This window comes from Brassica napus, chromosome C6, assembly GCF_020379485.1.
Source record: "Brassica napus cultivar Da-Ae chromosome C6, Da-Ae, whole genome shotgun sequence".
NCBI classification, from domain to species: domain Eukaryota; kingdom Viridiplantae; phylum Streptophyta; class Magnoliopsida; order Brassicales; family Brassicaceae; genus Brassica; species Brassica napus.
Genome location: NC_063449.1, coordinates 17,211,711 through 17,229,262, shown reverse-complemented (window position 1 = coordinate 17,229,262; position 17,552 = coordinate 17,211,711). Strand labels below are relative to the sequence as shown.

Here is a 17,552-nt window from a genome sequence, read left to right as displayed (position 1 = left end):
CGTTCTCGAGAGGAGCGCCGGGGTCCTTACGATGAGGCTCGGTTACTTTACAGCCAAGCCTTCGGGACTAGGAAGTGCCTCGAGGCCTTGAAAGGAGCCGGGAACGATATACCGCAAGCCTCTATCGATATGTTCGTCGATTACGAGAGGAAGTACGAACAAGAGGCTGAGCAGCTGAAGATTGGCGAGATCCCTGAAAGCGATTTTATACTCTCTCCTCTCGTGTTGGAGTCTCAGTTTGTGGATGCTCGGATTCTGGCGGGTCTCGATCCGTATGGTTCCAACGATGGTTTAATTGACCCGGAGGCCGCGGCGAATCTGCATGTCTCGTGTACTTTTCCGGTCGGAGAAAGGCGCGAGGACCCGATGCTTCCTATCGAAAACCCTTTGACCGTTCTTGAGGAAGGGGTGCCTGGTCGAGGAGCCCGGGTCGATGGAAATGATGTTCCTGTCCTCATGCTTTCGGACACTTCAGTCGAGGGTCGCGATTCGCTGCCTCCAGAAGAGTCTCGTCGGGATGGCGAGGAAAACACTGGCGAGGTGTCGGGGGATGCCGCGGCGCAAGTTTCTCCGACTGCCCGCGAATCGAGCGTCAGGGCTTCGGAGCTTTCCGCCCTTAATGATCGCGAGAGTGATCGGGAAGCTTAGTTTTCCTTGTTTGTTGTTTTCTTTTGGACTTAGCCTTTCGAGGCTTTTACTTTGTTGTTCTTCCGTTATAACTCTTCGAATCGTATCATCTTTATTTTTTTTTATTTGTACTCGTCTATCAAATGCATGTTTTGTCAAGATTTGAAGTGACTATTTGTTTGGTATAACAGTATTCGAGATATCGAATCATTGTAGTTTTGGGTTCGTTATGACGTTGTCTCGGTCGATTTCTTTGACTCGCGATCGTTCGTCATTTGAGTTTTGTTATATGATGATCGACGTTGATGGTTCCAAATCGACCCTAGCGTAATTTCCAAGCGTTCGGTGGGCCAAACATTACTTTAGTAAATTACAGGGTGGGTTGAAGTCATTGTCTCGGCCGTGCTGGTTTAAATCGCAACACGGTCGATTCCCATAAATACGTGTCTGATCGAGACATATCCAAAGTGGGGTGTCGGCATCGCTTAAGTGGTCGTCTTCTTTGGAGATCGACTCCTCGGGGAGGAGGTTTTTTTTTTTTATTTCGGCTGGACCCCCTTTTTCTTTGGGCTGCCTACGTATCCCTTCGTGGGAATCAAGCCATTCGTAGTTCTTAGATTGTGAGTAAAAGTGGCTTTTGAAGGCGCATTTACTCGGTTTTTTTTTTTTTTTTTTTTTTTTCAAACAAGACCGAGTAAAAGTGGCCTTAGTGGCGCATTTACCCGGTGAGGCATTTGTCTTGATTAAGGATGGAAGAGGCGGAGATGTTTGGAGTTCCAAGCTCTCGGTACTGCTTCGCCCGTTGAAGTCTCGAAGCGGTATACTCCTGGTTTGATGACTTCGACGATCTTGTACGGTCCTTCCCAGTTGGCTCCGAGCTTGCCGGCTTTCCACTCCTTAGTATTTTCGAAGACCTTTCTTAAAACAAGATTGCCCATTTCGAGGGGACGCGACTTAACCTTCTGGTTGTAGTAGCTCTCGATTTGATGCTGGTAATTTTGGATACGGAGCAGTGCTTGGTCGCGCTTTTCTTCGATGTCGTCGAGTGCGTCGAGCAGCATGTCACGGTTGAGTTCGACATTTTGCGGCATTCGTGATCGGCGCAGACTCGTCACATTGACTTCTGCGGGAGCCATTGCCTCGACGCCGTAGGCCATTGAGAAGGGCGTGGCCTTCGTCGCTCCGCGAGGAGTTGTTCTGTGGGACCACAGGACACCATCTAGTTCATCCGCCCAGCAACCCTTCTTTAAGTCGAGTCGTTTCTTCAGACCGTCGATGATGGTCTTGTTCGTCGACTCAGCTTGGCCGTTACTCTGCGGGTTTCTCGGGGTCGACATGTTGAGTCGAATTCGCCATCTGTCGCAGAATCCCTTTAAATGATGCGAGATGAATTACGAACCGTTGTCTGTTATGATCTCGTATGGGAGCCCGTGTCGGCAGATTATGTTCTTCCAGACGAAATTTTGCACCTCCTTGTCGGTGATGTTGGCATAGGCTTCGGCTTCGACCCACTTGGTGAAGTAGTCTGTGAGAACCAGGATGAACTTCTTTTGGCGAGATGCCGGCATTGGACCAATGATGTCCATTCCCCATCGCATGAATGGGTATGGAGCAGTCAGGGTATGAAGGAACTGCGTTGGGCTGTGTAAGGTGGGAGCATGACGCTGGCATTTGTCGCACTTGCGCACGTATTTTTCGTAGTCGGCGTTCATGGTTGGCCAGTAGAATCCCAGATTCTTCACTTTTAATGCAAGAGCTCGTCCCCCCGAGTGATTGCCTGCTGCTCCTTCATGTGTTTCGGCAATGACTAATCTCGTTTCTTCGCCGGAGATACATTTGAGTAGCACCTTCGTCGCGGTCCATCGGTGTAGTTCCCCGTCCATGACAACGTAGTGTACACTACGTCGCTTCAGTCGCCGCGCGTCCCACTTCTCGGTGGGCAATGAACCTTCAGTGAGGTAATTGATGAGTTCCTTGCGCCAATCTGTTGGCTGATCGTCCTGCGAAGGAGGTTCCGCTTCGTCGATGTCCATTGCTTCGCTAATCGCTGCTGCGATTGCGGTCTGTTCCGCCCTAGTGTCGATGCTCGGTTTCTCGATTTTATGGATTGAGATTGTCCTCTTGACTTGATCGTGTAGCTTGCTTCCTAGAGCAGCGAGGGCGTCGGCACAGACATTTTCTCCGCGAGGAACCTTCGTGAGTTCGAAAAACTCGAAGTCTCGCGTGAGGTCTTGGACGAGTTTTAGGTAGGCGTCCATCCTTTCGTTACGGACGTCGTAGTCGCCGAGGTACTGGCTGACAACAAGTTGAGAGTCGCAGTAAGCACTGACCCTTTTGGCCTTTACTGCCTTGGCGAGACGGAGCCCTGCGATGAGGGACTCGTACTCAGGCTCGTTGTTTGACGCCGGAAAACCAAAACCGAATGACTGCCGGATGAGTTCTCCTGTTGGTGATTGCAGTTGCACTCCTGCCCCCGACCCTTTACTCGTGGATGAACCGTCAACGTGGAGGATCCAGTTCAAACTTGGTAGGATGAGGTCTTGCTCCAACTCTGGTGTTAATTCGATCAGGAAGTCTGCAAGAACCTGTGACTTTGGTGCTGTGCGATTCCTGTACACGATGTCGTGTTCGCTCAGCTCCATCGCCCATTTAGTCAATCGTCCTGACTGGTTGGTATTCTGCATAACCGTTCGGAGCGGTTGGTTGGAGAGCACTTCGATCGTGTGCGACTGAAAGTAGGGTCTCAATTTCCTGGCCGAGGTAACGACTGCTAAGGCCATTTTTCGAGTGTTGGGTATCTCGTCTCCGGCTCTGTCATTCTTTTACTTGTGTAAAAGATTGGTTTCTGTTCTCCCCTATCTTCTCGAATGAGCACGCTGCTGACAGCGGAGGATGTGACGGCTATGTAGAGAGACAATGTGTCGCCGGCCTCTGGCTTTGATAGTACTGGGGGGGTTGTGAGGTAATGCTTTAGCTGATTGAACGCCTCTTCGCATTTCTCGTCCCAGACGAACCTCTTGTTGCCCCTTAGTAGCTCGTAGAAGGGGAGACACTTATCGGTTGATCGCGAGATGAACCAGTTGAGAGCTGCTATCCTTCCGGTTAGTCGCTGTACTTCGCGGCTGTTCTTCGGGCTTGGAAGATCGAGGATCGCCGAGATCTGCTTGGGGTTAGCCTCGATTCCTCGTTGAGTGACGATGTAGCCGAGGAATTCTCCCGAAGTGACACCGAAGGTACACTTGGCCGGGTTGAGCTTCATCCCGTAGTCATTCAAGATCTTGAAGCAGTCGCGTAAGTTGTTTAAGTGATCGTCGGCCTTGAGCGATTTGACTAACATGTCGTCGATGTACACTTCCATGGTGTTGCCTAGCTGATCGGCAAACATTCGATTGACGAGTCGCTGATAAGTCGCGCCGGCATTTTTTAGTCCGAAGGGCATCACCTTGTAGCAGTAGGTCCCTCTGTCGGTGATGAATGCCGTCTTCTCGCGATCGTCGGGATGCATCAAGATCTGGTTGTATCCCGAGAAAGCGTCCATGAAGGTTAGGAGTTCGTTACCGGCAGTTGATTCGAAGAGACGATCGATATGAGGGAGTGGGTAACTGTCCTTTGGGCACGCTTTGTTGAGGTCCGTGAAGTCGACGCATATGCGCCATTTGCCGTTTTTCTTTTTGATGACAACCGGGTTAGCCAACCATTCGGGGTATCGGACTTCGGTTATAAAACCAGTGTCCAGGAGCCTGTTGACTTCTTCGTTTACGGCTTTAGATCGTTCTGGACCGAGTTTTCGTCGCTTCTGTCGGATGGGTTTGAACGTTGGATCGACGTGCAGTTCATGAGAGGTAATTGCGGGGTCGATCCCCTTCATGTCGGAAGTCTTCCAGGCGAACGTCGAGGCGTTGTCTTTGATAAAAGAGATGATTTGTGAACATACGTCGTCGGACAGGTAGACGCCAACTCGGATGGTTTTCGTCGGGTCGAATTCATCAATTGCGACTTCGCGAACCTCCTCCTTCTGAGGGTATATCTTGTTGAGTGGTTTACTGACGGAGTTGACAAGGGAAGCTTGCTGCTGCATCTTTACAGCTGCGATCAGTAGTTCTCTCGCGGCTTGTTGATCGCCCCGAATCGTCTGAGTTTTACCATCTTTTCCCGGAAAGTTGATGCATTGATGATAAGTCGAAGGGACGGCTTTCATGGAATGCAGCCACGGTGTTCCGAGTATGGCATTGTAGGGCGCTTTGGCACGGATGACGGAGAACTTGACGGTACGGGTTATACCGCCTGCGTAAACTGGAAGGCGAATTGTCCCTATCATTTGCTCCGAGGCTCCGTTGAAGCCGGTGAGCGTGCGAGAGGAAGGCTTCATATCTTTTAAATCAACTCCCATTTTGTCGAGTGTGTCGCGAAATATGAGATCGACTGAGCTGCCGGTATCAATAAGGACTTTTGCGACCAGACATTCGCCGATGTCGAGGTCGATGAGGAGGGGATCGTTATGTGGCATGTGGACACCCTTGGTGTCTAGTGCCGAAAAAGTGAGAGGTGGTTGCTTGACGTTTGTAATCTTTGACGGCTCGAACCGAGTCACCGTAAGGCGGCGATCCGCCCATTATGACGCTGATGTGCGGGGCTCGGGTAGCTCGCATTAATTCGAGTTGCTTCCTCAAGTCGTCGGTTGTGTTCTCGAATGTAGGAATTTCTGCGGGCTGTTTCTTTTTTGACTCAAGGCGTCGTCGCAGATCGGATCCTTTCGAACGGTTGAGTTGGATTCGCAGGTCGTCGGCCTTCGAATTGAGCTGGTCACGAAGGTCATCAGTTTGACCGACTCTCCGAGCGCTGCATTTTGAGATGGTCGAACGGAGGTCGGTTGTTCCTGTGTTTACGTTCGCGGCATTTTTTCGCTTTAATAGAACGCGTAGGTCTTTATCTGCTTTCGAGGGAACGAGAGACTGTTTATCCTTGCTGTTCAATTTACCATGCAGATCTGGTTGCGCTGTCGGAACGTCGTCATCAGAGGAGTCGCAAGGGCGAGAGAGTATGACTTCCACTCGTCGCCGGCGACGCGGGTGTTTGTCTTCTGACGAATCGTTGGCGGGGCCGACGTTGTTGATGGGAGCGCGCTCAGGGCTTGCTCTTTCCTCATTCGGGGCCGTGTTCTTTTGGGACTTTTGTGCCTTCTTCTTCTTGTTCTTACTCCAGCTTTTAGTGTTTTTCGGCGTCGTGGGAGAAGTGGGCATTTGGATTGTCCCATTAGTGATCCCGTCGAAAAACTGCCCGATGAGGACCTTGCATTCATTCGTGTCATGGGAATCCCTTTTGTGGTAGAGGCACCATTTTTTTGGCTCCTCGGAGTTTGAACTCGCTGGTTCGGTTGGGGTTGATTGCTTCGGAGCAGAATCTCGATCCCAGTGGTTCCAGCCTTTCTCTCGCGCGATAGCCGCCGACTTTGGAGATTCCTCATCATCGACTGAGCTAACGTAGCCTCGCTTCTGAGTGGTATTTCCACCTGAGGAGTGCTGCCGAGGCTCGGGGCGGGGGTCGTTTGTTCGGGAGGATCGCTGTCTCGCCGCTGCTTCTTTCGCGAACTTTGCTCTGGTGTCTTCTTCCATGCGGATAAAGTTGTGCGAGCGAGCGATGGCGTCGGAGACAGATTTGGTCGGGTATCGGTAAAGATCCTGGCGGAATGTGGAGTCGATGTGCAAGGTGTTCATCAAAGATTCGACGGCGATATGGTCGGGAATATCGATCTTCGAGACTATAGCTTTGAATTTCTCCATGAAGTCACGGAGAATTTGGTCGCTGGCGTGAGTGAGGTTCCACAAATCTGACACGGTCGCTTCCTGGTTGGTGAACATGATATAGTTCTTAAGGAAAGCCGTTGAGAGGTCGTGGAAACAGTCGACGGAGTTCTCTCTGAGGCCGGTGAACCAAGTAAGGGCTGGGCCTTCTAGGGTTTCGACGAAGAGTTGGCAAAAGCCGGCGTCTTTGTCTTCGGCGGTCAGGTTTGCGCGTTGCATCGCTATGTTGAAAGACGTGACGTGAGTAGAAGGGTCGGAGAGACCTTTGAAGGTTGGAAGACGGAGTTTCTCCATCTTCTGTAGCCGCACGCCGGCAACCTTTTGCGTGAAGGGTGTGCGAAGAGATTCTGCGAGTACATGCTCGATTTGGGGCGCGGATGTTGTCACCTGGTGGATCTTAGAATTGATATCGAGGACCGACTGTTTTAACGCGGCTAGTTCGCTTGCGGTGTGCGCATTGGTGTTGTTATCGGCGCTTTGGTTATCGTCATCCCGCGTAGGTACCAGGTCGGTGGTTCGTTCTGTGGCAAACAGGTGTCGACGATACTGCACCGTCGAAGCTTCGGCGTTTGCAGCGAGAGGAGCAAGGATCTTTGCTATCGCCGTTATTTGGTCAACTGCCACCTTCTGCGCCGCTTCTTGTAGGCGAGGCGTGCCAGGATAGTTTCCATGGTTGCAGGATGGGGAAGTGGAGTTACTGGTGTAGGCGTAGGTGTCACCTCTGGAGCCGGTGTCGCCTCCAGAGCTTCGCGCTCCTCGCCTGACGAAGAACTGTCATTGCCAATGACCATAGTTCCGACGTTACTTTGCTAGTAGGCCCCACGGTGGGCGCCAACTGTTTGATCGAGAAACGGTAAATAAATAAGATGTGGGTTTAAGCAAAGACGTCTTATTAATGGTCAGAGAAAGAACGTTCAATCGGTTACAAGGGAAAAGGAGAGATCGCGACAGAAAGAAAGCCGGTGGCTCGATATGCTACCGGAAAAGTACAACTAACGGCGAGATGAAGCAAAAGGTGAAAACCCTAATCTAGCCGCCAGGTGTCAGTCAGATGATTTTCGATCCCTTTCTCGTTTCCTCTCCTTTTCCTTATATAGGCGTCCTGGCGTCTCGCCCTTGACCTAATTTACGCCGTCTTGGTGGGCCTCCTCTGCTGGGCCGAGAAGCCCGTAGGCATCCGGGTAGTTGCTGAGCCGAACGTACTTCAGTCGATGATGATCGACTAAAAGTACTCGAGAGTCAAGCCGAGAGACTTGACTCTCGAGCCGACCGATCGAGCTGTCGTTCCTCCTAACTCGGGCCAGGCCTTCCTATTCCTTGGGCCTTGTGGGATGGTCAAATCCATCCTCTACAACTATCCTGGTTGAGGTGGGTTTGATTGCAGGGCTGCTTCCAATCCAAAGGTCTTCCCACACCTTTGTGGACTCACCATTACCAATTACTCTTCTAGCTCCCTGCCCGATCAGCTTTTGAGCTGCTAATAAGCTTCTCCATGAGTATGAAGGGCGAGATCCTAGAGGAGCATCTAGCGGGGTGGAGGATCTGAAGTAGCGGCTCTTATATATTCTTCCCAACAGTGAGTTGGGACATGTGATGATCCTCCATAGCTGTTTCCCAAGGAGGGCCACATTAAAGTTCTCAAGGTCTCTGAATCCTAGTCCGCCTTCGTTTTTGGACTTGGTGAGCTCACTCCAGCTTTTCCAGTGCATTCCCCTTGAGTCCTTATTGTTCTTCCACCAGAAATTAGACAGAAGTGATACTACTTGCCTACATATTGTCTTTGGTAGAAGGAAGCATGCCATAGTGTAAGTGGGAAGAGCAAGGGCGACTGCTTTCAGCAACACCTCTTTCCCTCCTGCGGAGAGAAACTTGTTTTGCCATCCGTCGACCTTATGCTCGATCCTTTCTTTGAGGAAGCTCATGATTGATACCTTGGATCCTCCAAAAGACTCTGGCAGCCCCAAATACATACCATCTCCTCCAGAGTGTTCTATGCCAAGCTTGCGTTTGATGTCTTCTCTGCTCCTTCGGGAATGTTTTTACCGAAGTAAATACTCGACTTCTGATAGTTGATCCTCTGGCCTGAAGCAAGGCTATATTCGTGGAGTATTGATCTAATGCTGTTGAGTTCCTCATCAGTGTTTTTACAGTAGAACATACTGTCATCGGCATAGAGGAGGTGAGAAACAGAAGGTGCTCCTCTAGCTATCTCAAGGCCTGTGATTTCACCCCTGCGCTCTGCCTGCATTAACCTTTGCACTAGCATTTCTGTACATATCACGAACAGGTAAGGCGAGAGGGGATCCCCTTGCCTTATACCTCTCGTTGGGCGGATATCACCGTATGGGTTGCCGTTGATCAGCACCTGGTACTCCACTGAGGTTACGCACTCCATTATAAGATTGCACCAGTCTTCAGAAAAACCTAGTGTTCTCATAGCTTTCTCCAGGAAGGCCCACTCTACTCTATCAAAAGCTTTGGAGAGGTCCGTCTTGATGGCAATGTGCTCCCTGGAGCATCTGTTGTTGGAGTTTAGTGCATGTAGGAGTTCATGAGCAATCAGTATATTCGGATATTAGTCTCTCCTCAACAAAAGCCGCTTGCGTTTCCGTAATGATGCTAGGTAGGATCTTTTTTAAACGCTTGCTCAACAGTTTTGATACAACCTTATATGCAACATTACATAGACTTATGGGTCTGAACTCATCAAGACTTTTGGCGCTCAACTTCTTTGGGATGAGGCAAATGTTCGTCTTGTTAATGCCCTCCTCAAGCTTCCCCGTAGTGAAGAAGCTTGTGACCATTTCAGTTATCTCCGAACTCATGGTCTCCCAGAACTGTTGGAAGAAGTGGCCAGTCATTCCATCTGGACCGGGGCATTTATTGGGGTTGATGTCGAAAACTGCTTCTTTGATCTCTTCGATAGTTACCGGCATCATTAGCTTGGCCTTCTGAGCTGCTGTCACTATCGAGGGGATCTCTTCCCAAATTGGGAGAGTAATACCCACATCCTCCGAAGAGTAAAGGTTCCGGAAATGGCCTTCTGCTACTCTGCCAAGATCCTCCTCTGCATACCATTCCTTGCCTTCACCGTCAATCAAGCTTAGAACTCGGTTCTGTGCTCTACGGTTCTTTGTAACAGCGTGGAAGAACTTCGGGTTTTGGTCCCCTGATCGAAGCCAGACCAATCTGCTCTTTTGTTGCCAAATGGTTTCTTCATTCTGATATTCTTCGTTTAGCTCCGCTCTGAGGCCATGAAGTTCTTCTCTGTCAATGAGCTGTTGTCTCGTTGCTGTGTCTATCTTGTGGTGGAGCACTTGAATTCTTAAGGCAGAATTTGGCTTGGCAAGTCTTTTCCATAATGAGATGGATTTTCGACAGGTTGCTATGTTGCTCATTAGACTGCTCTGGCCTTGTGTTGCGCCTTGCCAAGATCTTTTAACCACATCTGTAAATCCTTCTCTATGCAGCCACCGTTTATCATACTTGAACCCCGCACGCCGTTTCCAGATTTGATCCATGAGGGTAGTTAGAACAGGGCTATGATCAGAGCTTACTCTCTTGAGATAAGTTGCGCCTGCTTGTGGAAACAAATCTACCCACTCCTGGTTAGCCACTGTTCTGTCAAGTCTGCATTGTACTGTCTCATCGTTACGAGTTCCTGCCCAGGAGTATTGGTATCCTGTATGTTTGATGTTTCCTAGGCCGCAAGCAGAGAGCATTTGCTTGAAGTCTCTCCCATCTGCTGGGTCTCTCTCTATTCCACCTATCTTCTATGATGGGTCTAGAATTTCGTTGAAGTCCCCTGTCATCACCCAGGGACCTTTTCTGTCTACCCCAATTCTGGTGATCCTTTCCCAGACCTCATGTCTTCTGCATTTGACTGGATCTCCGTAGATACAGGATAAAAAGAAGCTTTTGTCCTGCCAATGCACCTTCATGTCGATTATTCTCTTATTGGCCTGCAGTATCTCTACTTTGCAACTTTCCTTCCACATCACTGCTAGGCATCCACTCTTTCCGATGGGCTCCACTGTTTTGATATTATAGTATCCAAATTTCTCCACAAGCCCTTCCATATATCTTCTCTTATTTTTGGTCTCGCTGAGGAATATTATCTCAGGAGAGTACTGACCAAGTACCTGCTGTAGATGTCGAACTGTCGGGGTATTCCCCACCCCCTGACAGTTCCAACTCAGTAGTTTCATATTGGAGATGAAGGGTTGGTATTAACCATCAACCCTTCTTCAACAATTTTACCACTGGCCAATACTATTCGCTGAACAGAAAGGCTCTGAGTATGTGCTGCAACGTGTGCAGAATGCTTCTTGTCTCCTGAATGATTTCCTTCAGGCACTACCACTTGAGATCCCAATCTATGGAAGACCGATGATGGGGAGATGTTGCTCTCCCTGCCACTCAACCTGGCCTTTTTACTCTCTCTACCACCACTGTTGCTTCCTGATCCTCTTCTTTAAGCAGTGGACAGTTCAGCATCTTTGTTCTTTTTGTCAAAAGAGCTGATAGGAGGGGAGCCAAGTCTTTCAAAGACTGAGGGAGGGCTACGGCTTCCCTTGCTTGATCTTCCATCTTGGTTCTTTTCTGAACTTCAGTGTCTTTTGATGGAGTATCAAAATTGCTGATGAGTCTTTTAAACACTGATGCCGTCTCTTCACTAGCTCCCGATGAGTTTGCACTTCTTTTCTTTTCTGAGTTTCTCCCTTCTCCGCTGAAGCATACCCTCTGACTCGAGTGTTGAGAGGATTCTTCTGTGCTTTTTGAGTTCCCTCCAATAGCAATTGACTTTTTCCTCCAGACTTGAGAAGGTGCAGTCTCGTATCTTTTCTCTTTTTTACCGTCACGCTTGCGATGCTCTGTACTTCTCGCCTGTCTTGCTGGAGTTATCTGAGAGAGGGAGCCTTTTGTTGTTGTCAGTCTGTGTCCAGAGCTCGGTCCTGGTGGAGCTTCTTTGCGGCCTTCGCTCGTTGCAATCAGCGCACTTTTACTTCTAGGACCTCTACTAGCTGGGAGAGATTGTGCTGGTACTACCTCGGGGCATCGAGATTGGTCATGAGTGAGACGTTTGCAGGTGAAACAGATTTTGAGAAGCTTCTCGTATTCGAGCTCCATGGGCACGACTTCCCCTGATCTGAAGCGGGCAGTTCTTCTAAACTGTAGTGGTTCATCTGCATTGATCCAGGCTAGTGCTCTGACATAGTCTACTGAAGTTGAGTTCTTTGCGTGGAGCTCGACTTTCTCCACAGTGCCCAGAGGCCCCAACAGGCTTTCTCTAGCTTGTTTCTTTAAGAGATGGATGGGGATACCTCTGACTCTTATCCAGAAGGGGATTTTCTTTAGGAAATCAGGTTCAGGACGCGGAGTCCACTGATCAAGGGAGACTATCCATCCGTTAACGAACCAAGGTCCTCTGGTTAAGACGTGATGGAGATCTCTGTCTTATTGGAAGATGAACTGAACTTTGTTTTTGCCTACTCCTCGCCCATGAACTCTATCTTCTAGGCCCCATATGGGTGGTAGCGCTTTGACAAGTCCCCCAACCTTGTGGGCCGCTGGATTGAGACATCTGACTACCACGCTCATCGAGTTTTCTTCAATGAGATCGTCATTTTCTATCTCTGGGATGTCGACCATTTCCCCCTCTTCTAGCATCTCGAGCGCCTTTAGTTTGTCGTGGAGGGAGAGTTCCTTTTTCTTCTTTGATCGGAACATCGGGATTTGCTTGTGGAAAAGAAGCCACTCAGGCTTATTGTAAGCGTAGGAGCAGATCTAAAAATCTGAGTGAAAAGCAGTAAACTCCTACCCAAACCCTAGATCTGGTTTGTGAGATCTGGGATTGCAGGCGAGAAGAGGAAGAAGCTACAAGAGCTTATTGAGACTGAGAAGCTATTGGAGCTTAATGAAAACAAAACGGGGAAGCCACTAGAGCTTAGTGAAGACAGAGGAAGCCACTGGGGTTTTGTGTGACGGGAAGCTATCAGAGCTTAATGGTAGCAGCGGAGATGAAAGGATCTGTGCTGAATGAGAGAGACGAGGTCTGGATCTATCGATTAAGCAGCGACGGCTGTGATTCGACGAAGAAACCTAAAATCGTCTTCGTCATATTTTAAGTTTACATTTGAGTAGTGGGTGAGTTAAAATATGAAAAAAAAAACTTATAAAAACAGTAAAAGAACTTATAAAAACGGTAAAACTTATTAAAAAAAAATTTTAAAAGTTTTCTTTTTGGAAAATCGAAGCTGGGACATGCGAAAGACATTCTTGATTCGTCAAAACCACACGCTTTTTAACACCTAATAATCATATGATTACAAAACTAATCAAAATCCTTCTTCTGATAGGTTTGCGGAAAATCGCATAAAAACCTTGAAAGTATCATTGACACTTAAAACTTTGGAAGTTTTTTCACCTACTTTTAACAAGTGATATTTGTATCACAAAAAACCTCAAAAGTAAATTAGAGACTAATTGTACAAGTAAAAAGATGATGTGTGAAGTTTCTTTTTCAAAAAAAAAATTAATCAAAAAATGAAAAAAATTCAGAAAATTAAATAAAAATTCAGAAAACCAAAAAAAGATATTAAATAAATAATCAGAACATTAAGTAAAATTTTAGAAAATTAAATAAAAAAATAACTAAAAATTCAAAAAAATAAATAAGGTTAAATTAAAATACAGAAAAACCAAATATTAATTCACAACATTAAAAATACAAAATTTATTTTTAAAAATTACAAGATTTTTAAAAAAAATATATATCATATCATCGTTGACAATAACAGTTTCAATTATATCACCAATGACGATGAAGGTTTCTCACATAACCATTAACAATGACGGTTTTTGGCATATATCCAATGATAATTTCCTAAATTATCGTTGAAAATGACAAAAAAAAATAGTTTGATCTTTTTGAATTTTTAGTTTTTATTTAATTTTCCAAAATTTTCTGATTTTTTTTAAAAAATCTCATTTTTTTTAATTTCTGATTTTTATTTTTTTTTTGTTTATTTTATAAAGTAAATAATTATTTTTGAAAACAAAACTGACACATCATTTTTTACCTGTTCAGCCGGTCAACTTTCTTCTTCGGGGGTTTTTATGATATAAATGTCATTGTGAAGGTTAAAAATATTAGTGGAAAAACTTCAAGATTTAAAGTGTTAGTAAGTGACACTTTCAATGTTTTTTATGTGATTTTCCCGATAAGTATGTCTTTTTTATTTTCTTTGGGAGGATGTATCTTAATAGAAAAACAATATTTACCTTTTCTAATGGATTATTTTTAGACGAGCTATTTTCCCAGGAGAAATATCGTATACCACTAACTCTCCATCAAACTATGATCTCGTTCCAGATGTCCCCGAATTTAAAGTTCTAAACATATTTCTTCATCAAACTTATGACTAAGTCATATCTCCACAAAATAAAAGATCAAAATCTCAGACCCCACTAAATTAAATTAATCGGGTATCAGGCTTCAAATTATAACCAGAAACTTAACATAAGCACGTTTAGATCAGTATGTGGCCCGATTAAGATCCGATTATATCTTCTAAACCACTAATTAAAACTCAGAATTGAAAAACCCCTTTAACTCGAGTTAAGAACCCTAAATCGAAAAATCTCCAATCGCAAAAGAGAAAAACGAAGAGATTGAAGAAGAAGAAGTTAGAGAGAAACGAAGATATTGAAGAAGAAGGTAGAGCTGAATGGATTTGACCACAAAGCTTTGTGGGGTACTGATCTTTCTTTATGATATCTTAATTGTCTCTTTTCGATGTTATGACCACAAAGCTTCAAGTCATCAAAATTTTAAAATCATTATCTTACATAACTAGAAAACACAAACACATGGATCAGAGTATTAATTACCAAAGCTGAGAATAGATTCAAGTTCACAACAAATCAAACACAAACACATTCTTCGCCACCATTCTTCACCATTTCTTTAGACTTAAGATCACCAAAACGCCAACCAGAATCGTGCATCCAATGACAAAGCCAGCCATCATCTTATTCATCTTTGTTTACTCTCAATTTCGGACACAGAATCGTACATTCAATGACAAGAAGCTCCAGACACAGTTTGTGAAGATCCATATATACATCACTGCTTACTATCAATTTCGGAAAATAGAGGAGAAGAGAATCGTAAATCGATTTTAGGGTTCATAACTCGCTTTGTGAATTTAAACCGAGAGGGTCACGGGTCGGGTCAAATCTGGGTAATGTTTAGTTCCGAACCGGTTTTTAGTTCATTTTTTTTAGTTTTCTGGTTTGGTCTCGCGAATAAACCAAAAACTGTCTTAACCAATATCGAATTAAGTTTGATGGAGAAATAGGTTTCGAACTTTAAATTCGGAGACATCTGGAACGAGACCATAGATTTGGTGCTATATGATATTTTTCGTGGAGACATAGCTCGTCTTCTCCCTCAAAGACGTCTTGGTATCATACATCTAATCTATTAAAAGGGAATTACATTTTGTACTTAGCCCTGAATTTTCCTCAATAATTATCAACCAATGCCACTGATTAAACCACTGTAGTTTTACACTTTTGCTATCACATTAATTTTCTGAACCAAATAAATTGTTGCTATCATTACTAAACCAATACTCATGCTAAACCAAATAAATCACTGCTCTGCTTACTAAATCATTCCATCCTGTACAGAATCTAATTAATTATGTTGAACCATCACCTACCTTATGTTATATGAAACAAATACTCATGTAAACGTATGACCAGTCGTAAACCAATACTCATGTAAACCTGTAACCAAATGATTGATCATAACCAAGATGAGTCCATGTTTCTTCATAGCAAAACAATTATAGACAAAACAATTGGAAATCTATTGTGATATTGTGTATAATGATTAAATCAAGCTTTGGTTTACCGGTTTTATGGTTCAACTAATATTATAATTTTGACATTTTCGATCTAATCCAGGCATTGTTTATCAATTATAGTGTTTACCGAAGTTATAATTTCTTAATTTCTATAAAACTCTTAGTTATGTTAGTGTTTATCAATTATAGGTATCATTAGATTTTTTTTTGTGTTCAAAATCGAAACTAAATATTATATTGTCCTTCCAAAACTCAATACTATTCAAATAATGATTCCTACTTCCATGAAAATACTGTTGACCGTAGAAAATCAGAACACAATATTCTCCAACTCGAAAAACGGAATAGAAAAACAACTATATGTCAGTTTGCCATAAATCTCTTTTTGGTCTGGTTTGGACTTAGATACTCCTGACCGACTTTAAAAATTAATATCAATTATTTTAAGAGTCAGAAAAATATGAAAATATATAAAATGTACATAAATAAGAGACAATCATATGAAAAATATTTTGGTTGACTAAATATTAGTAAAATACAATTTTATATTTTGATCTACGGATCGCAGAAAACATGATCTACTGTCTACGAGCTCGTAGATTGTGGATTCGGTTAACTACATGGATATCTGCAGCTTGTAGAACATAAAATCGGCCAATGGTTATAATTCTACCTTCGTAGAATAAACTGGCTGCCATTTTCCTTATTTCTGAACTACAGTAGATTTCCTTCGTAGAATAAACTGGCTGCCATTTTTCTTATTTCTGAACTACAGTAGATTTCATTAGCTATTATTTCCCAATATATCTAGTAGATTTCATTAGCTATTATTTCCCAATATATCTATGAAGACGAAATCACAAAATCTGCCTTTGTACCAATACTCTACAAAAGTAAGATTACTTTATCTACCAAAATACTCTATCCTACCTCAGCCGGGTTACACAATTTACCATGTTTTCTATATTCTACAGACAACAGAATGTATGTTCTGCCAAATTCAAAATGTATATTTTCCCTAAATCTCTCCAAAATCTGTTAAGAGAATATATTATAAATCTATAATTTCCTTAATTTTTGTGTTTCCTAAGTTAATCCTATTTTCTATATTCGCCAAGGAAGAACCCTAATCCCCTTTTCTCTATTGTTTGGTTTCTTTTGTTTCGACAAAGGACAACAATTCACGTGTTTTTGGGGGTGTGTGGATCCGGGTCTCGGGTCAGATATTTAAAATTTTTGGGTGTCTCCAAGCGGGTATAAACTGCAAATGGGGTTACTCTAAAAAAACTAAATTGAGTTGTTAAATACTATACTCTAAAACCCTTAATCAACTCTAACTCTAACATGTATAAGAACACAAAAATCCAAGACAGTAATTTATATTTCGAAATTATTAAACTATAACTTAATAAACATTAAACTATAATTTCCAAAACACTAAAATTGACTTGTTAAATACAAAATCTAACTTGTTAAACACAAGATTCTTATTCACTCTTTATTTGATTTAGGGTATAGGGTTTGAACCCTCTTTGATTTAGGGTATAGGGTTTGGATCCTGTGTGATTTAAGGTTGAGTAGAAACGCTAAACTCTTATTCACTATTATTCATTATAATTTCTGAAACAAAAAATAGACTTGTGAAACGACTTATACACCATTTATCCTAACTTAATTTGAACACATACTTTAGAATCTAATAAAATTAGAAAAATGCATATATCAATAACAATAGTGAATCTATTCAAAGACAACAATCATTAATTCAAACGAGTTCTACAACTTTCTTTGGGGCACACTTTTGGAGCTTTAAATGTGGACAATCTCGAGTGGACTTTTTCACCAATGCAAGGATTGTTGCTCGGCAACTGTTGTTGTTGGCCTTATTAACTTGTGTTTTGATTCCCTCTTTGAATAGGCATAGAAAATTGATCCATCTTCATACCTGTAAACAATGAAACAAATACAATCACAACAGTCAATATTCATGCTAGTTTAAATCATAAAACAAAGACATTAAATTATTCTTCGTCCAAAGACGGACATCATAGTCAAAACAAATCAAATCAAATCACCTAAGACAATTATACAAAAACGAAATCACAGACTTTACAAGCTTTCTAGATGAGGTCTTGCAGTACCTCATCAACTGATCTATCGTCATACCTGTGAACAATTAAACAAATACAATCACCACAGTCAGTACCCATAAAACGAAAGCATCATAATGCAAGTTTATTCTAAATCA

At 43.9% G+C, this 17,552-nt stretch overlaps 1 protein-coding gene across 1 annotated transcript; it reads right to left on the bottom strand.

Annotated features, from left to right (window-relative positions):
• Positions 1–2,018: 2,018 nt before the first annotated feature.
• LOC125588380 lies at positions 2,019–3,269 on the bottom strand. Its single transcript, XM_048759697.1, has one exon. The coding sequence runs from the start codon at positions 3,267–3,269 to the stop codon at positions 2,019–2,021; it is 1,251 nt and encodes a 416-aa protein (XP_048615654.1).
• Between the last annotated feature and the right edge of the window lie 14,283 nt (positions 3,270–17,552).